This window comes from Microcebus murinus, chromosome 1 (assembly GCF_040939455.1).
Source record: "Microcebus murinus isolate Inina chromosome 1, M.murinus_Inina_mat1.0, whole genome shotgun sequence".
In the NCBI taxonomy this organism is placed as follows: Eukaryota; Metazoa; Chordata; class Mammalia; order Primates; family Cheirogaleidae; genus Microcebus; species Microcebus murinus.
In genome coordinates, this window is record NC_134104.1 from 108,472,035 (window position 1) to 108,499,180 (window position 27,146).

Here is a 27,146-nt window from a genome sequence, read left to right on the forward strand (position 1 = left end):
CGTAATTGCACAATGAGGATTTTCATATCCTTTGAAGGATCTTTTGAACCATTTGATGTTTCAGCAGATGAAACTGTAGAGGCCATCAAGCTGATGATAAAGGTATGTACTTTGTTCCTGAGCCACCAAAATGTATATTCATTTTAGCTACGCAGTGCAGTTTAAAATATACATGGGGCCGAGATACTATTTATATGTTTTTAGCAAACAGGGAACTAAAACTATTTGAAAATATCATCATTTGCTTATATGATAGATCAATAAGAAGATAGCAAATCTGGAGGTGTTAGACAAGAAAGCAAATTGAGCCAGGAAATTGTCAGGAAAAAAAGTTTCACTTCTCTTTAGAGAATGTGTGGGTTATGCATGGGCCCAATGATATAACTGCAATTCTTCATAAAAGGACAAAAGCAAGACACTAACTTTAGGCTATGTTAAGTGGAGTATGCCAGTTATCAGATAGATGCCTTATTTGGCTGAGCAAGCAACTATAACATAGCAAAGGATTTTGGAAGCAGAAAGGACTTTAGAAAACTTGTAAGCTAGGCTTCATTTTGCATTCGGGAAAACTGATGCTTAGAGAGGCTGACCATCTTACCTAGGCTCACAGAGCCAGAAAAAAAAAATTAGGATTTACTTAACCATAGTTACATGATATCCAGTAGATTACTGTGATCACTGAAATTTAGTTCTTCCAACACATACATCTTAGCCTTTATGTGTCAGGAATCCCTTTGGAATTCTGATAAAGCCTATGGGATTCTTCTCAGAATGTCTTTAAATGCATAAAACATATATGATAAAAAGGAAACCAGTTATATTGAAATACAATTTTCAAATATTAAGTAGCAAATGTGTGATATAGTGACACGTGGGCTTCTTTATTATCCAATTAACTAACAAGTTCTAGCAATGCATCTGATAGCTATTGTATTTGCAAAGTAGGGACCAGTATAAATATTTTGAGAATTTGCAACAACCATAATGTGATATGAAAATATCTGTGATTTCTATTAGTGACAAAGTCACAGGTACAGCTCCTTTTTTTTTTTAATTTTTACAGCTCCTTTAGTTTGCTGCCTACATGCATAATTGAAAGAAAATCTAAATTTAATTTAGTGTTAATAAAATGAAGATGTGGGTTTTTTCCCCATCTAAATTCTATTTATAAACTACTTGTGAGGTCTCCAAGTTAAGAACTCCTGTTTAATACTTCTCCCCTTTGTCCCAAACAATTATAATGCTCAGTGGAAAAATGTAAAAGAAAAGTGATTACATTTCTGGTCTAGTAATTTCGAGATGTTCTGTTTTCATAATATGCTATTGATTTTTAAGGATTATTTCCACATTCCTCTCTCTGAAGACAAACAAGGCAGGCGGTATCTGGAGCTGATATATGCTGGTGCTGCTCTAAAGGACAGTTGGAGTCTTGCTGATGTTGGAATATCTTTCTGCTCAACTCTCAAATGCTTTGTTAAGGTATGATAATCAGAATAACCTTTGTCCAAGATGTCTATCTCATTTTGAGTAAAGTTGTAAATAAGTCAACCAAAGTAATTTCAATACTTAGAAAGAGTATTTCTTTTCCATTTGTATCATTGGTCTTTGCATGCTTTGTGCTGAAAAGAGAAGTAAGATACGGAGACTGGATAGAGTTCCCCCTTGTCTACTCCTTCTTTCCCTTCCTTCCCCTGTCCCTTTTGCTGCCCGCCCCACCCAGCCATCATAGAGATCACCACAAACCAACATGAGAACAAGGACAAGGGGCTGACATAGAATACTAATGTGAGAAGAAGAGGATTTGGTCACTTCAGTGAGGCCACAGTGATTAGGGGCAGTGGAGTGAGGAAGGAGAAGAAATTCTCAGCAAAAATAAGAATGAAGGAAAGTTTCTACATTCAAATCCAGACAGATAGCCTTTCTAGTTATCTGTACACACAATGGAGATAGCCTTTTTCATTTATAAAGTGCTTTTCATCAATGGTGATTAACTTGGGATCAATGGCTGGGCTTAAAGAATCTTACAGAACTCTAAAATTGTAAAATGTACAAAATTATGTATATGCCTGGAGATTTTCTGGGTAGAAGATCCTTAACTTTTAGCAATTTTTTAAAGGGATGAGTGGCCCAAAGAATTTAAAAGCTGCTACTCTAGGGTATAAGTATTATTCTGTACTAGTTCTTTAGCCTATATGAAAACACAAACCTCAAGAAACTTAGTAAAGTACACATTCAACACTAAATGAGGCACTAATTTTCTCATATTTAACAATCAAAAAATTTTAATGGTAGTCAAAGTTAACTTTTTCTTTTAATATGTTTTAGTGATTGATTAAATAGATGCTTAAAAGAAATATGCTGCAATATTTATTGTTAAATAGCAAAGACAAGTCACAGAATAATAAGCAGTATATGATCCTGTTTATGTAAATAAAAAGACCATATTTACATATGTTTTAATGTTTTATTTATTTATTTGCGATAGAGTCTCACTTTGTTGCCCAGGCTAGACTGCCATGGCGTCAGCCTAGCTCACAGCAACCTCAAACTCCTGGGCTCAAGTGATCCTCCTGCCTCAGCCTCCAGTAACTGGGACTACAGGCATGCACCACCATGCCCGGCTAATATTTTCTATATATGTTTTTAGTTGGCCAATTAATTTCTTTCTATTTTTTTTAGTAGAGATGGGGTCTCGCTCTTGTTCAGGCTGGTTTCGAACTCCTGACCTTGAGCAGTCCACCCACCTTGGCCTCCCAGAATGCTGGAATTACAGGCGTAGCTCCCATGCCTGGCCTGTTTTAATGTTTTATGAGGATTTATTTATATTATTTTCATATGCTTAAAGAATGTCTAATTATCATAAAAGGAGATAAAAACAACTGTGATTTCTTCCGATGTTCTCCCTATGATACTCAGAAAATGATAGTATAATAAGTACTTTTCAAAGTAAACCAATTTCCATGTCATTTCTTAATATCTTCTTTTTATATTTTTAAGGATATTTACATACTGTTTTTGGTATTGTACAGGAGCAACCCTCTAAATTTTCCCAGAATTTTCTAATGCCAATAATAAGGTTCAAAATTTTTTATTGTTTGCTTGCTTAGAGATAGTGGTATAAATTCAATACTAACATTTGAGCTGACTGAAGGAATCTGATGGCTGTTCAGGCATGTATACAAAGTGTGTTAAGAGTATGAATAGGATACCTTTATTTAACTGAGGATTGATTTTATTTTTATTATTTAAAATGTTTAATTTTATTTATTTTTTATTAGGTAGTACATGCATGTGATTCTCAATTCAAAAGATGCTGGCCCCTAGTTTCCCTCCCCCTAAACAACCTACATTCATAGTTTTACTAAGAAAAACATTTCATAAATTCTGCCAATAAAGCATCATCTGTCACAGTGATACAAGCTTTGCACTGAACTCTAACCTTTTCCCGGAGTTCTAAACTGCTAATGACATGAATAGTATGTAGAGGTGAAAGAGTTTATTCAAGAAAGCCAGGGCAGAAAATAATTATAGGTCACAAGACTGGCAACACAGAGGGTTTAATTAAAAACTCTCTTCTCCAGCAGTGCTTAGCAAAAAAAAAAAAAAAAAAAAAAAATTCTCAGGTTACATGAAATATTACTAATCTTACTCTTCACTCTGTACAGTAGAATTATATTTAGCAAATTTCTATCACTAACTTTGAGATGAAAAATATATCTTTTAGTTGAAGGAAAAGAATTATCTAAATATTGTTTTCTATCCTTGGTTCCTATTTAGTTAGATAATAAAACAGGCCTATTCTAAAAGTCTATACTGTTTACTATATGTGTATAACAGTCCAAAATGAGCTTACCATGACAAAAAATACTTTATGAAAATACCCTATGCCCCAAAGAAAGCAGTCATACAAGCTATATAATGTTTGATGTATCTCAGGTAACCAAAGGCTGCTTTCTAAGTCATGTTATTGTTTATTACATAAATATGTATACACATATATTTATATATAAATTTAAGTAGTACCTTTCCTATTTAACGGTTTTTAATATGCTACTTTGTGCAAGTTAGTTCTACCTTCTGAGAATCTAGGAAAGCTAGAATCTCCTAATTTTGGTACAATTTAGAAATACTGTGATGGGAATCAAAAACTTTTGCGAAGTTGAAAAACTTGGCAAGTAAGCAGTTTCCTTTTTAAAAAGGTACAAGTTTATACTATGTGTCATGAAATAAATCCAAGATATTTGGCTTCTTTATTGTGCTTATATTTTTGTGAATGATTACAAGGTTTGCTTGTGTGAAAAGAGGGAAAAACACTAGATAAATACAGAAAGGATATTCTCTTAAATGCGTTTTTAAAATAGTCAATACTTTTTCCAGTTTCCCTGCATATTATTAATTTTTTTCCTTAACAATAATATAGAGACTTTGGAAAAGGAAGTGGGGGAAGTGATATAAGAATAGTAAGGAAGGAACATTGCATTGACTTTTCCTTCTTTGGAAAAGAACTCTTATAGAAGCCATAAGAAATCTTTTCTATGGCATATATCTCTAAGTTCTGTTAATACAGGATTCAGTCCTGACCGTCCATTGCTGATGCTGTTGCAGTTCACTGTTCCTATAAAGCATGGCACAAGACTTGGCAAAAGGCTATGTTTTTTTGTCTGGCATGCAGACATTTGCCTCCTTCATTTTGACTTGTGTTACTATGGAAACTATTACTTGAGCTTTGTTCACTGGTGTCACCCAGTACATAGAATAATACCAGACACATAGTAGGCTGCACATAAGTATGTGTTGAATGAATGAGTTGATAAAAGCTTGAGAAGTAAAATATGAACAGTGACAAGAAGGTATATAATTGTCCACAACTTCATAGCAAGGTATTGAGATGCATTTCAGGAATTGGATTCCCTTTCTTACTGTGGCATCTCCCCTACCTCTCTACCCTCAAGGCAAAACACTTCCCAGTATTCTTGCCTTTTCTGCTGACTAGCATCCGGGTGCTTAGTTCCAAGCAGCAGAAACAAACCCTGGAAAATGTAAGCAGAAAATAAATATTAATAATTGAAAGGCTACTGGTAGGTCACAGTCTTTGCAGGAAGATTGGAGAATCAGTCTTAGAGATTACACAGCCAGAAATAGCATCATGCCCCAGAACAAGTGCAGGAAGGTCACCACTGCAGCTACCACTGAGCCCTCGGAGCAGGTACTAGACATGCTGCCAGTCCTGCTGCCAGGCCAGCAATGCTGCAAAAATGTCATTGCTAGAATTCCCTGTGTCTGCTGCTTTTCTGCCTTCCTAGCTCCTAATTTAAAATGGGGATGGATGAGTAGGCCTGACTGGGAGCACCTTGTCACAAGTCCATGCCCTACGCAAAGGGAACAACTATTTGGCGGGTTGTGCTTTCTAGAGCACGAAGTGGACTCAGCCTCCCTAAGACTCATTCTGGTTTCCCAGACTTGCACCAACCAAGTACTAGGGTCAAAACGTAGTTAATCTCTTCTGATATCCTTGGAATGTTGTGAAAAGCTGTTTTATGGTGAGAGATTAGGTTAACTGCAAAGCCACTGAGTAGATGTCTATCAGATAAGTTGAAGAAGTTTGTACTATATTGAAGGTTTAAAAATTGATTCAGAATGATCAACGTTTTAGCTTTCAAAAGGCACTATTAATGTATATGCACCAAAATCTAGGAGATACATATATGATTTTATATTTTTAATACATTTTCATATACAAAAGCATGTATAAAACATGTTTCTTAAAAATGTATAATTACGAATGAAAACACACTTCTAAGAAAATGACTGTCTTTTCTAAGATGAGGCATAACAAAAAGTATGGGAAGAATTTGGTGAAGAAAGGTATTGCAATTCAATGTCCTAGACTCCAAGTATAACCTCTCCAGGATACCATAAAAGAGAAGTTTATGAAGCCATCTCAATTATAATTCATTCAATTCAACAAAAACAAATACTATTTCTCCTTTTTGTTCACTCTGGAATAGTTGGGGCAAGTTTCTGCTTATGAGGTACTGCAACTGCAAAATAGCAAAATATAAAAAAGCAGAACTTGAGTAAAAAAGTACAACAGTGTTCAAAACTTGCACTAATTTCTGTTTTCTTTCAGTTTATTTCTTTTTAACTTTTCCTTTTTTATCATTAATGTACATGTATGTATTTACAGTGAGTTTTGCATTTGTTTTTTGAAGACAAAAGTGAAATTATTCCCATGAAATAGAGCGTATTTGTTTTTATTGAAAAGAAAGACACCAGCCGGGCGCGGTGGCTCACGCCTGTAATCCTAGCTCTTGGGAGGCCGAGGCGGGCGGATTGCTCGAGGTCAGGAGTTCAAAACCAGCCTGAGCAAGAGCAAGACCCCATCTCTACTATAAATAGAAAAAAATTAATTGGCCAACTGATATATATATAAAAAAAATTAGCCGGGCATGGTGGCGCATGCCTGTAGTCCCAGCTACTCGGGAGGCTGAGGCAGAAGGATCGCTCGAGCCCAGGAGTTTGAGGTTGCTGTGAGCTAGGCTGACGCCACGGCACTCACCCTAGCCTGGGCAACAAAGTGAGACTCTGTCTCAAAAAAAAAAAAAAAAAAAGAAAGACACCATGTATATCTCCTCCTATGGTGTCTTGGTTTGTGTCTTAGTTTGTTTATAAAGAGAAAATCTAATTTTATATGTGTCCAATAATGATTTGTGTATGGTATTGTTTGCTTAATGGCATCTGACTTCCTTGAGTGTAACTGACCAGTCTTCCTTGATTCAGAATACTCGGGGAGGAGTAACTACAGATAGAGAGGTAGAGAGATGCCTTCTCTTATGTGGATAAGGTAAGTTAGCAGGTTGCTATTAATTGGCATCTACTGGCTCCCTCTTCATACAACCAATTGAAGAAGTGTCTCTAACTAGTGTGCCTCATTAGAACTCAAAATGGGTTTTTCCACAAGGAAACAAGGTTTATAAAAATGGTGGATATGTAGAATTAAAATGGTGCAATGAGAACTATGTTCCAGATATATTATGGATTAAATGGGCCTGGATGTTATTCAACATTTATTATTTATTTATATGATAAAAAGTTCCCGAGTGCTAAAAGAAAAAAAATTAACAGTTTCTGTAGGTGTTAATTTTCTTGATATTTAAGAATCTGGCTATATTAATAATTGATAATATTTTCTTCCTTGCACGTTCTTCATTTAAAAATTGCCAGATATTTTGCAATTATTCCTTGTTACTATTTGTTCCAGAGTAAGCTATATGTATACCTATGTTATAGATACTTATCTTTACAAATGTATGATTATTCATATTCTGAGAAGCTTATTTTAGCCTGTTTCTCTAACATCATATAATAGCTAGTTAAGAGTAACTTGAAATCCAGGTGTCGTGGTGAGTACCCAGCTGTTTGGGAGCCTGAGGTGAGAACTCCAGAGCCCTGGAGTTCGAGGCCAGTAGTTCAAGACCTGCCTGAGCAAAAGCAAGACCTCTGTCTCTACAAAAAATAGAAAAATTAGCCAGGCATGGTGGTATGCACCTGTACTTCCAGCTAGTTGGAAGGCTTTGGCAGTAGAATTGCTTGAGCCCATGAGTCTGACATTGTAGTGAGCTAGGATGACACCACTGCACTCTAGCCTGGGCAATAGAGCAAGACCCTGTCTCAAAAAAATAAATAAATAAAAATCCACTGAAGGTTAAGAATACACAGCATAAGGGAGGAGTGTTTTCTAAACTAACATCTCTTATATATCTAGGTCTGTAGATAAAAAGTAAGAATGGTCTCAAAGCCCTGCCAAGTCTCCTTCACTTAATTCAAAGTAGGGAGACTCATTAATATCCTGAGGACAGAAGAGCTTGCACATCTCAGACCAGAAGTCAGAGAACTCAACTGGCCATTGCTTTCACCCTTCACAGCCATGTCATGGGAGCTAGAGGTGCTCAGCGCCACCCTCTGAAATGCTTGTCCCTCCAGACAATAAGTTCCCTCCTTTTCTTTCCCTTTAGGAAGAAGACAAGCCTATTCTCTATGTGTTCAATGGTGTGACCCAAGAGACAATGCCAATAATGGAGGGCATATCCCTTCTTGGTAAAAAAGTATCTGATCTGAGAACACTGATAACTCTGAGATGTGGCTTCCCTGTGAGTGTTTACTGTCTTCGGACCCCCAAGGGACTGGAGATGTATGACTGCAACACCCTTAAGGACTACAGGACTGATATCGGTAGTGTCCACTACATTTGATAGCAACTACTACTCAGCACTAGGGTTCTTTGACACCAGATTTTGCAGCTTTTCAAGAGCAAATGGAAATCTGGATTTTTATAAGCAATCTGTTAACTTCATTTACATATTTATTTTAAAATAGTTAATATATTTACATGATTTGAATATCAAAGTATAAAAGGATGTGTAGTGGTAAGACTCCCTCTTTCTTCTGGCCCTTCAAGCACTCGGTACTCTCTCCACATGCTACCATCATTGTTTTAAAGATTAAGAAGCAAAAGCATTTCCAAATTAAATCTTAACAAACGGAGGTATTATTTCTAAACTGAAACCTCTGTAAGATCATTGTGGATGTAAATTATCAACACTTCACTTTTGTATCTGGATCTATAAACTAAGAAATAAGAAGGGTCTCACAGTTCAGTCAAATCTTGTTCTAAAAGCAAGATTGATTAATATCCTCAGGATAGAAAAGTAAAAAACAGACCATTTTTTCTCTTTCAAAATATATTTGCAAGAATATATTCCTATATATTCTTGAAGTTCGAGTACATATTCTTTTTCTCCTTTTGGTAGCAAGTGGTAGCATATGATACACACTATGATAAACCCTGCTTTTTGCAATCTCATTTTAAAATGTTGCTAGTTATATTAAAATAATGTTTAACAATATGAAGCCATCACTGTGCTGGCTGAAAAGCTGCCTTAGTGGACTGGCACTTAGCCCTGGTGGACAGATTACAACCTGTCTTTAAATACTGTACTTCTAGGTCATGTCTGCTATAGCCAAAGATCAATAAGACTCAAAGGCTGTCAGATTTGTTTTAAGCATATTAGAAAATAGCTCAAATCTTTTAGAAATTATCACCCGAGGTGAATGAATCTTTGCTGACAATTAGCACATATTTAGATTAACATTGTGTGGTAATATTTGTTGCAATAGATTTGAGTTCTCCCAACCTATACATAGGTCTTTGTAGGAATCCTTGAGTTAAGTACTTTTGCTTTTTATAACTGCTAAATTTGCATTTATTGATACTTCTCCTGACTATTATATTTACTTTCATGCTATTGTAAATTGAGGCTTTCAAAACTTTGACATCTGTTATTGCCCCTATTTTTAGCCAGAGTAAGTGAAGTTCCAGGATTTGTCCCCAGAGTACTTCACTATAAAGCACATACCTGTTCTGTGTACTTGTTGAAGGTTGAACCCTGCCCAGAACACAATGGAGGCTTATGGGAGGAAGGGCACACAGTGGCATTGTCCCTAACCAACTGATAATCTAGTTATTTAATGAAATACCAAAGGATAAAATCAAACTAGTATAAACTCTGGATGACTGTTCTTTAGGTCTGTACTACTCAGATTATTATGTGACCTTTTTTTAAAGCTAGAAGAGAATTTTAAATGGCTTGGCCAAACCCTAACTTTTACAGATTTTAAAAAAGCAAAGTTTCTGAATGATTAACCACTTGCTCAGGGTGTGTGAAGGGCAACACATCAACCTCTTAAAATGACTCTCAGCCGGGCACAGTGGCTCATGCCTGTAGTGCTAGCATTCTGGGAGGCCGAGGCAGGCAGATCATTTGAGCTCAGGAGTTCAAGACCAGCCTGAGCAAGAGCAAGATCCCGTTTCTACTAAAAATAGAAAGAAGTTAATTGGACAGCTAAAAATATATGGAAAAAATTAGCCGGGCATGGTGGCGCATACCTGTAGTCCCAGCTGCTTGGGAGGCTGAAGGCAGTAGGATTGCTTGAGCCCAGGAGTCTGAGGTTGCTGTGAGCTAGGCTGACGCCACGGCACTCTAGCCAGGGCAACAAAGTGAGGCTCTGTCTCAAAAAATAAAATAAAATAATAAAATGACTCTCTGTGAGTGTGAACTTTAGGAATGTGTATTTTCAGATACAAGAGTAAGAGCCTAAGCATGATCTGGGTGACTGCTTTGGCCGCCATAAGAACACAGGGCATTGGAAGAGAGGCAAAGAAAGAAGGACATCAAAGGGAAAGGAGGAAGTGCTCTTTGGCCTGCTTCATACCTTTGCCAAAAGCGCCAGTAGCATTCCTTAAGCATCCAGCCCTTTTAACTAGAGGGTAAAGGAGTCCTTGATCAGCTTGTCATCCAGGTTCTCCCCTTTCCAGTCAATGAGCCATCCCTGCTACTACCAGGAGTTAAGCCTTAACCCCTTTTCCAAAGGCAGCAGAACATCAGAACATTTTGGAGAAGCAGTAAAGGTTGAAAATCAAATTTTTAAATAACTCAATTAGTCATTGCACCTACTAGCACATACAGAAATATACAAAGCTGCCTCTGCACCCAGGGCATTTACAGTAGAATCATAGAAATGAAGCATGCACATATACTTAGTTATAATCTAATAAGCCAGCTCAATGTAGGCTGAAAGGGTCAGGGGAAGGCATTCTGGAGAATGTGGGGCTGGAGCACACAACAATGCAGCAACTATGGATCAGAAATTCAAGAGGAGGAAGGAAAGACATTCCGGGCTTCTAGGCCAAGAGAAAAACACGAGTCACAGGTGGCATTATGTACTAACAGGCACTTTTGATAGTCACAGAATTAATTCCACTAGAATGGAAGAGACAAATCTTAGAAACACAGGAAGAAGAGTCAGAATGTCACACCAGATCACATTTAAGAAGTGGGAAGCACCAAAGCTCTGACACTGGGACAGTGGTGAGAAAATTGAGAAAAGGTGTTATGCTCTGGGTCCTAAGCTTGAGACATGAGGAAAGTCAGAGAGTACTTTTCATTAAGTTATTAAGTTATTCAGCTAGTCAGTGGCAAAGTTGTCAGTACAACCGAGGTCTAATTATGCTCCACTACAAACATGGAGGTAGGGCTTCAGTGATGGGTTGTGTTTGTAGATATTGATATAGGTGTCCTGCCCATGGAGGTGGAGGTCAAGCTCTAAGAGAGGCACTTTCCTTAGAAAGTAAATATTGAGAGGGATGTATCAAGGGCCAAGGGCTGGTATCAGGACAAGCAGACAAGAGTCAGAGTCTAGAGGAGAGCTGGGACTTTGTACTGTAACAGTTGATGAAAAGACTGTTTCAGGATGCTGGTAAAAGGCCAAAGACAATTATGAGAAAAACCCTGAGGATTGAAGGTTATTGGTGGGATCAAAGAAAGCAGCTTCAATAAAGTAGACAAAGAAAGAAAGATTACAGGATTTAAGAAGGACATAAGTAATGAGGGAAAGGGGGCTTTTTAGTGGTATAACATTTAATGACTAACTTATTAAGAATCTATCAAGCTTAACATATTTTAATATTTGGTATTCTGCAACTTGAGGCTTAGTGGTACATCACATAGGTCCAATACACGTACACACACGTACACATCCCTTTTCTTGCATCAACCTATATGATACAGATGTTCATTTTGGCCCCATTTCTAGCTTTGAAATCTCTGCCTTGGGGTTTGCTTTCCTATTGCTGATCTACATGCTTATCTGCTTGTTATTCTGTCTATATTTTACATATGGTCATAAACTGATATTCATCCTTTCTAGAACAGGGAGTACCTAAACAAATGAGTGAATGAATGAATGCTTTTTCTGTACAAGATGATGCCAGTTGGTACTTTTCAATATAAATGCTGTATGGCAAGTATTTATGCCTTCTGAGCACATCGCATCTGAGAAACCATTCCAGGACCAGGGTCTTGTCAGGTCAGACCCTGAAATCTGGGCCAGCTCCAGGGTCCTTCTACCAGCCCCTGGGCCCATGAAAATCTATGGTGTCCTTTTAATTACTTATATTAATGAAAAAACTGAGACTCAGAGAAGTTAAGTGATCGGATCAAGGTCATATGCTACTAAATGGGAATCATACATATACCCAGGATTGGGCTCTTTCCAAAGGCTTACACTGCCAAACCAGTAAATCTTTTTTGATGTTCTTTAAGTTTTGATCAATGTTTTCTTTTGTTTCCCCTGTCAGGGGAAGCCCAAACCAAAGAAATGGTTTTCATACTCAGGAAGAAAAAGTTCAAATCAGATAGGCAGATATCGACTCCTGGAGTATAAATGAAGAATCCAGAAACTTGGGAGTCAGGGGCCATGTGAGGAGAGGTTGAGGACAATGACCAAGAATGGGCACTGAAGCTCCCATCTGCTTTCCTGTGGCCTAGGCATGGTAGGCGGGGTTGCAAGTAGAGAGTGGGCAGATCCAGGTTTGGTAAAACTTATACAATTTTGTGGGTCCTCTTTAAAAAAAAAAAAAGAATCCAAAATTAAGAATAGAGAAAAATTAGAAATTAAATTGGAAGGCAGTGAGGAACCCTAAAGCTTAACCCTTTGCACTCGCTTGCTTTTTTTCTCGATTCCTTTATTCTGCTCGGGATTTAATTTTTTAAATACCCCAGATTTTACAAAGCACGGCAGTAGAATAAAAAAACTGGAGTTTCTTTTCATACAAACTTATTTATTTGGATTTTTTTTTTTTTTTTTTTGAGACAGAGTCTCACTTTGTTGCCCAGGCTAGAGTGAGTGCCGTGGCGTCAGCCTAGCTCACAGCAACCTCAAACTCCTGGGCTCGAGTGATCCTTCTGCCTCAGCCTCCCGAGTAGCTGGGACTACAGGCATGCGCCACCATGCCCGGCTAATTTTTTATATATATATCAGTTGGCCAATTAATTTCTTTCTATTTATAGTAGAGACGGGGTCTCGCTCTTGCTCAGGCTGGTTTTGAACTCCTGACCTTGAGCAATCCGCCCGCCTCGGCCTCCCAAGAGCTAGGATTACAGGCGTGAGCCACAGCGCCCGGCCTGGATTTTTTTATATTTCAAATTATTGATACATTCAAAGAGTACTTTTAATCTCTATAATTTTTGCTAACCCGTGTTGAGTCACACTCGACATCCAAGTGCAAAGGGTTAAGTCTCATTAGTTTTCCTCTCTCTTCAATAATAGGTTTTAGTGGTATTTTCTGGAGCAACATAGCATTTTTCAAGTAAATTTCTATTTCCCAACAGAATTCCTAAGCTTATGAAGGAATTTAATGTGTGACAAAGAAGGCATTATAAATCAATTGGGATGAAAAGATTGTCCAATAAATGGTGTTGGCTAACTTGCTTGGAAATTCCCTTGTTAATCAGAAGTTGAGCATTAAGAGAAAAACAATTCATTGTTATCTTAATTCTTTCAGAAATCAGGACTGCTTCACTGCAAGGAAATGAATTGATAGTTATAACACCTGTAATATTTGCTACCAGGCAGAGAATTAAAGTGAATAAAATACAGGGCTTGATGGAGGTACCGCACCAAGGCTAAGGAGGATGTATTTATTTACTTTTTGGGGACAGAGTCTCACTTTGTTGCCTGGGCTAGAGTGCCATGGCATCAGCCTAGCTCACAGCAACCTAAAATTCCTGGGCTCAAGAGATCCTCCTGCCTCAGCCTCCCAAGTAGCTGGGACTACAGGCATGTGCCACCATGCCCGGCTAATTGTTTCCATATATTTTTAGCTGTCCAATTAACTTCTTTCTATTTCTGGTAGAGATGGAGTCTCACTCTTGCTCAGGCTGGTTTTGAACTCCTGACCTTGAGCTATCCTCCCACCTCGGCCTCCCAGAGTGCTAGGATTACAGGCATGAGCCACCGCACCTAGCCAGGAAGATTTAAATTGTACAGCCTTCTCTGTAGTTTTCATAATCAGTTCTCATAAGCAATAGGCAGGTTGAGCTAGGGATAGGTGAGATTTTGAGGTTAGGCAACTATAGTGAAGGACAGATGAGCCAGGAAAACCCCACTTATAGACATTGAGCACAGAGAGGTTAGACTCAAATAAGTCCTACTGGTGGGAGTCCTGTTTGCAAGGTCAGTTTGCCACTGTCAATTGGTGAGACCAAGGAAGGCAGACGGTGACCCTCAGGGAGATCCAGCAGGGACCTGGTAGGTGAACCATAGCACCAAAGTAGTGAATTAATGAATGAAAGAATGACACAGAAGTGGATAACTAGATAAGCTGGTTATTGACATCAGAGGATCTGACAACATGTGACAGAAATATAACCCCAGGAATTGAGGTTCAGAGTAGGAAACTCAGAAATAGGACCTCAGTCCTAAAACCTAAAAGATGGGGTAGGGTACTGGGATGCATGATATGGAGCACAAGGTGGGGGCTTAGTCACGAGGAACAGGGCAAGTCATTACAATACCTGAGCTTGATGAACAAGAATGCCAACTTCCCGGCCGGGCGCGGTGGCTCACGCCTGTAATCCTAGCTCTCTGGGAGGCCGAGGCGGGCGGATTGCTCGAGGTCGGGAGTTCAAAACCAGCCTGAGCAAGAGCGAGACCCCGTCTCTACTATAAATAGAAAGAAACTAATTGGCCAACTAATATATATAGAAAAAATTAGCCGGGCATGGTGGCGCATGCCTGTAGTCCCAGCTACTTGGGAGGCTGAGACAGAAGGATCGCTTGAGCCCAGGAGTCTGAGGTTGCTGTGAGCTAGGCTGACGCCACGGCACTCACTCTAGCCTAGGCAACAAAGCGAGACTCTGTCTCAAAAAAAAAAAAAAAAAAAAATAGAATGCCAACTTCCCACCAAACCTCTGAGTTACTGGCCTGGAAAATCAAAAAATTTCCCCCCTACTGGAATTAAGATTGTTCTCTGGACCTGGGGCCCAGCTGGTCCTTTGAATGGAGGCTGTGTGGTCTCAGCTGTGGAAGACTAAGGAGGCTGGAGTGGAGGGCCAGGCTAACGCTTTCCACTGCTCATCTGTGGGTGATTTTTCACAATAAACTAGAAACAGAGCAAATTGTTTAAGTCAGGAGAGAAAATAAATGCACTTGGAGCAGTGTTTAAAGTCCTTTTCCAGTGCTAATTATGAGAATTAAACATTTTATAAGAAAGTTTAAGCACTACAAGACGCTCTAGAGAAAATCTATTGGGGCAAGTATGGTCCATATTTTGGAAAATGTTTATCAAGGTATTTCTACAGGATAGCTGCAGAACCATTACTTTATCTCTGCAGAATAATTCCACAATTCTCCAGCAAGGAGAGTAAACTCTCCCAGCTGAGACCAGGTTTGTGAGCACTGAGGCCGTTCAGGGGGATGAGGGTAGTAATGCAGATCAGACTCTCTGAGTAAACAAGCGTGTAAACTGGAACCAACTCACAAAAGAGAAGAAGTCCAAGGTCAAGAAATGCAAAATCAGAATAAGGAGTAATGGAGGAAGAGCCTCATTTCAAGATTACAGGTTATAAGATAGAATGTGCAGTAAGGGAGGGACCATCAGGGAGACCTATACCTTGTTGCATGTCTATCTGTGGGGAGGAGACAAAAAGGGATAGAGAGGGGAAGCATTTAAAAAAAGAAAGAAAAAGGCAACTGAAAGAAGGAGACTTGCTAGGCATGAGAAAGAGTCCTAAAGACATAAATTCCAGCACAAATCCTACTCTCAGCTGACTGAGTAACCTCAGTCAATTCACCCATCTCTCTGGGCCTCAGCTTCCTAGTCTATAAAAGAGAACAATTGAGTGAGCTGCTCTGTTAAGATCTTTTTATCTTCACCATTCTGTGACTCTAAGATTACTGGTGTTATGAAATCCCAGCCAACAATAGTAAGCAAACAAAGTCTAGAAGCCTCCAAAGCCAGAAACAGCCTGGTGTGTACAGAGAGGTGCAGGCTAGCCTGCTGGGTTAGGAGGGCAGCAGGAGGCCAGAGGGCATCTGGGGAGTGAAGCAGAACTTCATTTGACAAACATTTCCTGAGCATCCACCATGAGCCAGGCTCCACGGAGGAGGAAAGCAGGCACAGCGACACTGTCCCTAACCTCTTAAAGCTTGTGTTTCAGTGGGGGAACATCAGCACCATCAAGCAAACAGAAAAATACCTAATTTTAAATAGAGATAAGAATTATGAAGTAAAAGAAAGCAAGGTAAGGGAATAACGACTGATACAGTAAGGTCGGAGAGACTATTTTAGATAGTTGGCCAGTAAAGGACATTTGAGCAGAGACCTGAATGAAGAGAAGGGGCAGCTGTTGGGAGCATCTCAATGTAGATTTAGGGGAGAGATTTTCTAGACCTGAAATAGGGCAGAGCTGATTGAGATAGAGGCAAGAAAACAGAGTTCCTAAATATTTATGAGGTAAACTTGTCAGGCATAAACAATTATTTAGAAGATTGAAGACTAACTCCCAAATATCTGGGAGTTATTTTTTTCTTGTTACTTAGGTAACAAGAAAGATAGATATATTATACTACCAACTCCAACTAATACAAAGAATGCAGGAGTAAAGCAGATTGGGGTGAAAGATGCTGAGTGGTCTTTCAGAATGATGGAGTTGTATGCAATGCTCAGTCGGTAATATCCCAGCAGCGGGAGTCTGGAGCTGGAGTAGAGGCCTGGCCTGGAGATGTGGACTGGAGAGTGAGTGGACAAGGAAGCCATCATCGTCACTGAGATTGCCAGTTAATCAGCTTTGACTGAGCACTTACCAAGTGCCAGGCTATGTGGCAAGTCCTGAAAAAAACCTTCTTTTTAATGGAAGCATGAAAAAAAAATCTCCAAATGAGTAAAATGATTTCAAGTGCTGATGATAGGGGCTATGAAGAAGTTAAAATGGGGTCATGGGATAAAGAGTAATGGTCATGGGATAAAGAGGTAGTGGTGGCAGTGATTTCTTTAGCTATGGTGGCCAAGAGGTGTCCTCTGTGAGGACATGATGTTTGAACTGAAAGCTGAACAAAAAGGACACAGCTCTGTGAAGCCTAGATGAAGACCCTTTCAATCAAAAGAAATTGTAAGTTGTTGGGTCCTAAGATGGGAGTGGACTTTGTGTGTTTGGAGGACAGGTAAAAGGTCAAGGTAGCTGGAACAGAGTGAATGAGGCAGACTGGAGAAAGGTCTGAGAAGGTGGGGTGGGCCAGATAGGGAAGAGTTTGGGTTTAATTCCTGGAGGAATATGTAGAGTGAGAAGAGCAGAAGGCTAAGGAAAGATGCCTGGAAAACACGAGACTGAAGGACAAAGGGGATGTGGTGTCACAGAAAGAACAGAATTTTGAAGAGCAAGTGATAAATTCTCCAGCAGCAGTGAATTACTTCTATGTTCATAACAGAGAATGGCTCCTGTTTCATGAAGGATAAAACAAGCATATTAGCTGGTGAGCATCATTCAACTCCCTCACAGCCCACTTGCAAGCTAAAGGCCCAAGAAGGCTGTTTGTCCTGCCATGGGTTTCTTAGTTTCCTCTTCCAATGTAATATCTTTAGTTTATGTGGTAATATATATAGCAGCACTGAATCAATGTCTACAGAATTGTTTTTAAGATAGCTGCAAAAATATTTCAGCATCATATGCAATCACTGAGCAGATGAGAGAATGGTAATGCACAGAAGCTAAACGGCTTTTCCAAGCCAATAAAAGCCTAAGCTAAAAATAGCATCCCTGTCTCCTTGTTCCAAGGTTACTTTTCATTTTGCATCTAGCTCATTCCTCTGTTTGAGGAAAGCTATCATTAGAAGTTTTATGGATTGCCAAACCACAGTGCTAGGCTGGAATCATAAACTACCTCTCTTGATCCACAGGCATAACACTTCGGTTGGATGTCTGGGATGGATGGAAGGAATTTCTGATGGGCTGTCTCCTTGGACAAAAACTTAAAGTCCAACGCTATTTATCAAAAGAAGTACCAGTACTCAAGTATGGGAGATTAATATTAAATTAATTTGGCAAATGTTGTAATGTTTTACTGAACTTCTATCAGACCTTAAGCCTGCAACTCACTCTACAGCTTGGAGTGCTGCTTGATGTCAGTTCCACTTAGCATCTCCCAGTCAGACATTGTTACTGAGATATTTGCTGGAACAAACCAGTAAGGATGCTACTAGGGTTCACAGTCTTTTTAACTCTTGAATAACACAAGTGTTAGAGGTGCTAACTCCTCATGCAGTCAAAAATCTTCATATAAATTTTGACTCCCCCCAAAATTTAATAATAGCCTACTGTTGACTGGAATCCTTACCGGTAACATAAACAGTCAATTAATATATTTTGTTTCTTACAAATATGTTTACAAAGTGACCAAGCAAAAATGTTATAAAGAAAATCATAAGGAAGAGAAAATATATTTACTATTCTTGAATTGGAAGCAGATCATCATAAAGGTCTTCATCCTTGTCATCTTCATGTTGAGTAGGCAGAGAAGGAGAAGGAGGAGTTGGTCCTGCTGTCTCCGGGATAGCAAAAGTGGAAGAAAATCCACATATAAGTGGACACACACAGTTCAAACTTGTATTGTTCAAAGGCCAACTGAAATTAAATAGGTAACTTCAATTTGGTTTGTATATCAGACTTTTAGCAAGACTTTTTTTTCCAACACAGGGTCTTGCTCTGTTGTCCAGGCTGGAGTGTAGTGGCATGATCATAACTCACTGCCACTTCAAACTCCTGGGCTCAAGTGATCCTATTGCCTTAGCCTTCTGAGAGCTGTGACTATAGGTGTGTGCCACCATGCCTGGCTAATTTTTGTATTTTTTGTAGAGGTGGGCATCTCACTACATTCGTTGTTCAGGCCAGTCTCAAACTCAAGTGATCCTCCGGCCTTGGCATCCCAAAGTGCTGGGATTACAGGCGTGAACCACTACGACTGGCCTTCAGCAACACTTTTAAAGGCTGTTGGAATAAATACAAATGGTCCTCAGCTTATAATGGTGTAACTTCGACTTTTTGACTTTACAAGAGTGTGAAAATGATATGCTTTCAGTAGAAATCATACTTCCAGTGCACATACAACCATTGTGTTTTTCCCTTTCAGTACAGTTTTCAATAAATTATATGAGATATTCAATACTTTATTACAAAATAGGCTTTGTGTTAGATGACTTTGCCCAAATGTAGGCTAATGTAGGTGTTCTGAGTACATTTAAGGTTCCCTAGGCTAAGCTACGATGTTCGGTAGGTTAGGTGTATTAAATGCATTTTTGACTTGTGGTATTTTCATCTTATGATTGGTTTATCAGGATATACCTCCAGCATAAGTCAAGGAGCATCTGTACCTTGACACTTTCACATTCAGTTATTTAAAAAACAAACAAAAACGCTTGATAGTTGATTGGTTGAAAACACTGTACACCTCTTCCTAAGCTTACATGAAACTTTTCAAGCTACGTCTAATACATAATTCACACTTCTGCTAAACATGAAGTGTAACAAGTGTGGCTGGGGCAGTGGAGGAGGGTAGGCTTGGAGAAGCAGGTGGGCATTTTAATGTATTAATGCAGCCAGCAGCTTCCCAAATATATAAGTTGCGTTAACTTTTAGGTTTTAATTCAGTGGTATTTTAGAACAGTGCCCCCTCGTGGGTGATTTAATCATGTTTTGCAGAAGCCCACACACCCACCAAGAGCTCCAAGGCTCTGTAAAGTAGTAGATTGTAATAGGAACTTTTAGAGTTTTATAAAATATTCAAATATTTTACATTAATTTCTATCATGAGATAGTGATATCTCTTTTTTCATGCTCTAAATCCAAATAAATAGCTGTGTTGTATTGTTACTTTTAATAGTGCATATTTATTGAATACTTTCTTTGTGGCAGACACTGTGTTATATTTATTACCTCATTTAATACTTCTAATAATTTAATGAGGTGAATACTTTTTCCTCTTGTTTTACAGATGAGGAAACTGAGATGAGGAAACCTGCCCAATGTAACACAGCAAGCAAGGGCAGAACTAGGTACTGGATTCTGAGAGTTTAGGGCTTAACCATCTACACCTAACAATTTTTAAGTAAAATCTAAGAGCTCAAAGAATGTGAATCACCAGACTAAAAAGCTCCTTTTTTCCCTCTATGTTTAATATTTTTCCTGAGCATTTGATTTTTAAAAGAAAGACAATCACTCTAGGGAAGCCAATTTGAACTATTTACATATGCACAGTAGGATAATATGTATAAGCGGGACCTATGCAATTTAACCTGTATATCACTATCTGCCTTTCCTAAAAACATTTTTTAGGTGAAAGTTAAGAAGAAATAAACATTTTAACTAGAATGCCTTGTGAGTATTTACTGTAACTGCTTTTGTCTGTTTGCTGACTCAATAAACACCTCCTCCCCTCTTGCTTTATTTATTCAGGTATCAGAAAAGAGTAGTGCTATACATTGCCGCCTTTTATGGGTACGTTGAACTCACTGAATGGGCCCTGAAGCAGGGCGTGAGGCCTCACGAGGCAGTCGGTGTTCACCCCTATCGAGCATGGTGCCATGAAGCCCTTCATGCAGATGTCTCTAAATGCCCCATTCATGCAGCTGCAGAAGCCGGCCAACTGTTGATTCTAAAGGCCTTTGTCAACTGCAGTGTGTTGTGCCTGGAATGCAAAAATGCAGCAGGACAAACTCCCCTGAACATCGCTTTCAAACACAAACATAAAGACTGTGTATTATATTTGCTGAGTAAAACGTGGTCCATGGTTTCTTTTCTGAAAATTTCAGTCCCAATGAGGATTTATATTAAAATAAAACAATGGGTCCTCAGAGCTAAGAGTCACGGTCTCCATAAAAGCCAGCTTTGCGGAGCAAGAGTCTTTGGGGCGAAAGTTGGAGACACTGTAATGGTGGATGGTTTTACCGAACCAAAAATGACCTCCAAGAGCTGGCATAAGGCTGGGAACAAGGATTCACAAAGCACCACGCGCAAGCTACCACCTCTCATGGAAAAAACTGCACACAGGAAACCAAGCAATCCTTTGGCAATTTCACAGCCAGATACAAGAGAGCAAACCCTCAAATTTCCTCCACTGGTAGATGCAAATACGGTCTCTGAATTACAAAGACATCAACAACAAAATCAGAAAAAAATTACTGCCACATCTAGGAAACGACAAAATCTCATTAAAAATATATATCTTCCCCAAGTCCCTCTACCTTCAGTTTCAAGAGTGGGATATTCACACCCATCATTTTACTATGCAACACCCAATGCTGACTTTTTACTAAGATCCTCCTTCGAATCTTTCTCAGAACACAGTGGGAAGACTCCAAGGGAGAACGCAATCTACTGTTTAGCTATGGCAAGGTAATGCTTTCTCTTCAAACATACAAAGGGCAAACTTTTCATAAGGCGGGTCTAGGGCAAGGAATAGTCCATGAAGCTCTACTATGCCACGCAAAGTAATACAAGTTTTTCCAATGCGTCGATCCCCAGCTTCAAGGACCTCATCTTAACCTTGTGACTAGGGAAGAATGAAGTATTTATACTATTGACCAATCCAATCTATGTAGTACTTTACTCCTCAAGCTTTCAGGGGGAAAAGACATATAGTGAAAACAGTTGTATTGATTAGCTAGGTCCCTTGCTGCTGCTGCTGCTGCTGCTGCTGTTTTTTTTAAGCTAATAAGAAATTGTTGATTGTAATTAAATAGAGAAGAGGGAAACTTGAAATATGAGAGAAAGATTTCAAAAGTGTCATGGAAGACTAGATGGTAATGAAAATGGGAGGAAAGAAAAGAATAATTTAATGACAAATTCAGCCATAAAGATTTGAGTTGACTTATTAGACAATATGTATGGGTTGGGGGAGATCTATATTGGATAGAGTGCTAGAATTGACATTAATATTTAAGATGAATTAAAAGTCTAATTCATTAGCACACTTAAAGAGATAAGCAAATATGTCAAAAGTAGACTTTTCAGGCATATTCATTTCATAAGATAGATAAATTTTGGTCAATAGATTTCACAGAAAATACAACTCTGATTAGATCTCAGGCTCCACCCATTACTAATTAGGTATTACTAGATACCAAGATTACAGTAGAAGTATAGATTTAAGAGTGGCTTTTTCCCATACTCAGTGTAATGAGAAGGAAAGAAAAAACAAAGCTAGATTGTTTTACTTGCCTTTCTGTATTGGTCTTTAGTTCACTTCCACTTTATTTCAGCTAGGTTGTTGCCACCTAGCGGTGAGAGTAATTTGGGCTGTAAAACTGGCAAAATTCAAGCTCTGACATAATGAGGCTGACAATAGATGAAGACACTGCTTAACAGCTTTAGTCTTTGTCATTTGTGAGACTAGAATGTATAAAAAGAGATCATCTAAAATTCGTAGTGTTTTCTATGAAAATAATTAATTGAAAAAATTATATAGCTAATCTTAAAACCAGGCTATACACACAAGAAAGAAAATACGGATTTGTTATATCAATAGATGCGTGTTAAAAATAAGTTTAGTTTTCAAACATTCAGTAAGTGTTTATTATGGCCCAGTGCTGCACTAGGCAGAATAGAGATGTGCAAAAGTATTTGTATTTAAGGTGTGTTTCTCATCTAAAATGTATGATTTTAGATTAGAAAAGCTGCCAGTGTGTATTGTGTGGAGTGCTTCCTTGAGAGGGAGGGAAGACTGAGTTATAAAATAATACAGTAAAATGCATAAAGAGCACTAATCTCACATGTATGGCTTGTTGGATTTTTACATTTTCGTATATCCATGTAAACACCACTCAGATCAGATGCAAACTATTTCCAGTACCCCAAAAATTTCACACGTGCCCCTTTCCAATCAATAATCCCTCTGATATATAATCATTATTCTGATCTTTATCACCTAAGATTAATTTAGCCTGTCCTTGGGCTTCATATGAAAGGCATCATAAGACACATACCTTTTAGGTCTGGCTTTTTTTGCTTAACATATTACCTATGAGATTTATCTGTACGTTTGTGCGTATTGATTGCTCTTATTTCTATGTAGTATTCCATTTTTATGTAGTGTTCCATATCTTTATTTATCTATTTTTCTATTGATGAAAATTTGGGTTGTTTCTAATTTGAAAACTGTTTTGAATAAAAATGTATGATTGTTCTTTCATATGAGGTTTGGTGGACATTTGCATTCATTTCTCTTGACTCTATACCTAGGAATAGAATTGCTGGGTCATAAGTTAAATGTAAGTTTAGCTATAGTAAACATTTCCAAACAGTTTTCCAAAGTTGTTGTACTAGTGTGCTGTGTTTTTTTTTTTTTGTAACTATTATTTCATAAGGATTAGAGTTATTAAGGAGAGGTAATTTCAAGGTCAAGAAGGAAATTGCTGGGGAAAATATTTCATTAAAGAAAGGGGTTAGTGCAGAAGGGAGATTCATAGGAGAAGAGGTGGTCAGTCTGATTGTGCACTTACTCTGGCTGGCTTACTCCTAGCAAATCCTCTTTCCATTTTTTTTCCAACATTTTTCTCTCCCTTCTAATCATATTCCCCATCTATTTCCACCCCCTTTCCACTGGATCTTTCCAAGATCTGTTCCACCTTCCTTTGTTGGTGGGCTACAGAGAGGAAGGGGAGACCTGCAGTCTCATGCCCCTAAACACTCTTCTTGCTCTGGTTCATGATCCTCATAGGAGTCATGAAAGCACTTATGTCTACACGAAGCAGCCAGTCAAGCCAGGCAGTCAGGTATTCTGAGCACTCCTTTAAATGACCAATGCAGCTCTTGTGCCAAAAAACACAAACATGAGGAGTGGATGTACACTATTTTTATGGCTACTGGTACCATTACCAAGCTAGTATCATAGCCAGGAGACTGGGAAGAACCTAATGTAATCCTTCATGATGCCGACTCAAGGAATTGGATCAGGGTGGATAAAGTGGCCATCAGATGTTCCTGATTGTATAGAAAGTGGAGTCTCCCAAACCAGGACCCCAGACATGTCATTTGGCTTCACATGAAAGTATTTGCTGGACCACATGTTATTCGAGAACTATATCTTTAGATGCATGAAAATATGCCTCCCAGGGTTGACTCCAAGATAGTAGTGCTAATGTGGGTCTGTGTTGGGGAGCACATGTAGCTGGCATAGACATGACAGTGACTGAGCCAAGAAGGTTGCACAGAGTCTCATTCTTCAGCCTAGAAGATAGTGTAGGCTTTACACAGATCAAAGGATATCTCCAAGGTATATCTAGAAAACAGTCTTCCTTATTGCTTATTGTCCAATTCTAGTGAGGTTTATGTGACCTAGAAGTCCAGTTTAGTAAAGATTCAAATGTAAAGGATTGGTCCAGAAGGTTGAGAGTTTGAGTCAACTATCTATGGCCATACCACCCTGAACATGCCCAATTTCATCTGATCTCAGAAGCTAAGCAGGGTTAGGCCTGGTTAGTATTTGAAGGGGAGTGTTCAAGTGGACCAAGAATAGACAGTAATACCAAATGCTGACTCTGATGGGCTTTTGTGCTCTGGATAAAGATACAGCTCTCTATTTTTATTCTTTATAAAAAGGCATGGCTAGCCGGGCGCGGTGGCTCACGCCTGTAATCCTAGCTCTTGGGAGGCTGAGGCGGGCGGATTGCTCGAGGTCAGGAGTTCAAAACCAGCCTGAGCAAGAGCGAGACCCCGTCTCTACTATAAAATAGAAAGAAATTAATTGGCCAACTGATATATATATAAAAAATTAGCCAGGCATGGTGGCGCATGCCTGTAGTCCCAGCTACTCGGGAGGCTGAGGCAGAAGGATCGCTCGAGCCCAGGAGTTTGAGGTTGCTGTGAGCTAGGCTGACGCCATGGCACTCACTCTAGCCTGGACAACAAAGCGAGACTCTGTCTCAAAAAAAAAAAGGCATGGCTTGTGCATTTTGTTCACTTTTTGTATCTCCAGAACATAGAATAGTGCCTGGCATAGAATAAGTGCTCAATAAATGGTTTTTGAATGAATGCAGAAAAGCCAGGTTTCGAATACCAGAGAGTAAATTAGGATGGGCTCTGAGCCTAGGAGGAGCTAGGATATACATCAGAAGGTAGAGAAGGGACTTCGAATTAGGTCAGGTGGGATACAGGGAAAGACTAAAAGTGCCTGAGTGATTTCCTTAAGGCTTAAGACCTGATTTTATGGTCAGCATGGGTGGGTTAACCCAGTTTAGAGGGCCCAGGGAGACATACCCATTGAGGTAAAGCAAATAGTTAATTCAGAACAGAACAGAAAAGGTGAATCAGGCAGACATGGACCTGGTTCAGATGTTTGAAACACTATGGTACTTTTATGCAAGGTTACTCCTAATAGATTAAGTCAAAGCCCTTTGCCAGACAAAGAGGGTGGTGGTGAGGGAAAGGATCCAGGTAAAGGTAGTAACATGGTCAAAGGCACTGCTTGTGAGAGGGCAAGCAAGAAATGTAGTTTTCAGGAAAATAAGCAGATTTGCATTTTAGGGGACAGAGAGAAATTGACTGGAGGTGAGACTAGCAAGGTAGATTGTACCTACTTTAAGAATTATCTTGTGTGCCCAACTGGTGAATTTGTTTCTTATTCCCCTTTCCATGGAGTAAGAGGTGGGTGAGAAACTCATAGAATCTTTTTTAATATAAGGTAAGTCACATAATCAGGGTTTTTTTGCTTTTTTTTTGAAGACAAACCTGATGGAGATATGTAGAAGACTCACTGGAAAACTGTTGAAAGACTATAGTAGAGTTAGGACACTGCAATAAGAGAAGCAAGAGACCATAAAGACCTAGACTAGAACAGTAGTAGTTTGAGAGAAAAGGAAAGGCCAAATATGAGAGATATTTCAGGAAAATAATCTACAAAATGTGGTCACTAATTGGGTGTGGAAGTGGAGAAAGAAGAAATTGAGTTTTGTTTCTATTAATAGCTTTGGAGATGGTGAGGATAGCAAAGTCAACGTGTAAGAACAAGGATACAGAAGGGAGAAGAGGTCAGTGAGTATGTGATGTATAGGGATACCTAGGGAGGACATATAGAAAAAGTTTCAACCCAGAGAATTCTATTTGACATTGAGTGTCTTTCTATTAATAGTTGTGGATTCTAAACTTCTAGTATTGCCTTGGAAAATATCATTCCCACTACATCACAGAGAACTGGTTTTAGAAAGAATCCTATTTCACATCCTGTCTACAGAAGATAAACTAGCCACAGCTACACAACCAACCTAAAGATTTTTATCTTTTCAGTTACGTATGGGGACAAGATTGGACCACCTTATAAATTATGACTTGTTTTCTTGCAGTGCCTTTAAAGAGAAACAATGGCTCCAGCAGTTAGAAATAGCAAGAGTCCTGGCCAAAAAGAGCATTTCTAACCTGACTATCCATGGAGGCCTAACAGCACATGAAAACCCTCCAGAAACTGTGCTTTGAAAAGTCATGACAACTCCAGCTTGGACAAAGACTTGATCAAATAGAATCTCCAGTTCTAATGTTAACATTTCTAATAACAGTTATAACGCTATCATCTCTAATAACAGTTCTAATGCCAGCAGTTCTAGTGGTACACAGCTTTCAACAGGATATTTCATATTTAACACCATGTTTTCTTGGACTCTATCACCCTAAGTGAAAATTTAGGGCCTTTAAAAAATTTTTTGCATAAAGAATCTGAGGAAGAATTCATAAAAAACTGAGAACAGTAGTTTTCCATGGGATGGGAAACTGAGATGATGGGTAATAAAGGAGTGAGCATTTTTACTGCTTCTTTACTTTTTTTCTGGGTTTGTTTTAATGCTTTTTGTTTTTTAAGCCACATGAATGTAGAACATAGTAAAAAAATAAAATAAAATAACATTTTAAAACTCTATATAAGGAAAGAGAACTAGAAATACCATCCAGGTCTAGTGTTGGTGTTAGACATCTTTTGGACTTCTATTAATTTTTTTAAATTGAGGTAAAGTTTAAAGTTATATATTAGTGAACTGCATGGATTTTTTTTTCTTTTTTTCTTTCTTTTAATTTTGTATATATTTTATATTATTTTATTTTATTTTTTTCTAGCCTTAAGCTCTGAATAGAACAAAAGAGAACTGCATGGATCTTAATGTAACATTCAATGGATTTGACAAATATACACATCTGTGTAATCAAGATCCCAATCAAGATATATAACATTTTCGTTACCCCAAAAACGTTACCCTAAGTCAATCCCATCTCCCT

The 27,146-nt window shown here is 38.6% G+C and overlaps 1 protein-coding gene across 1 annotated transcript; it reads left to right on the forward strand.

Moving 5' to 3' along the window:
• ANKUB1 (ankyrin repeat and ubiquitin domain containing 1) lies at window positions 1-26,805 on the forward strand. Its single transcript, XM_012782845.3, has 6 exons — window positions 1-102; window positions 1,336-1,479; window positions 8,016-8,232; window positions 17,795-17,909; window positions 20,346-21,284; window positions 26,228-26,805. Exons 1-6 carry the CDS (start codon window positions 13-15, stop codon window positions 26,355-26,357), a joined length of 1,635 nt encoding a protein of 544 aa, XP_012638299.2. The 5' UTR covers window positions 1-12; the 3' UTR covers window positions 26,358-26,805.
• Window positions 26,806-27,146: the final 341 nt, after the last annotated feature.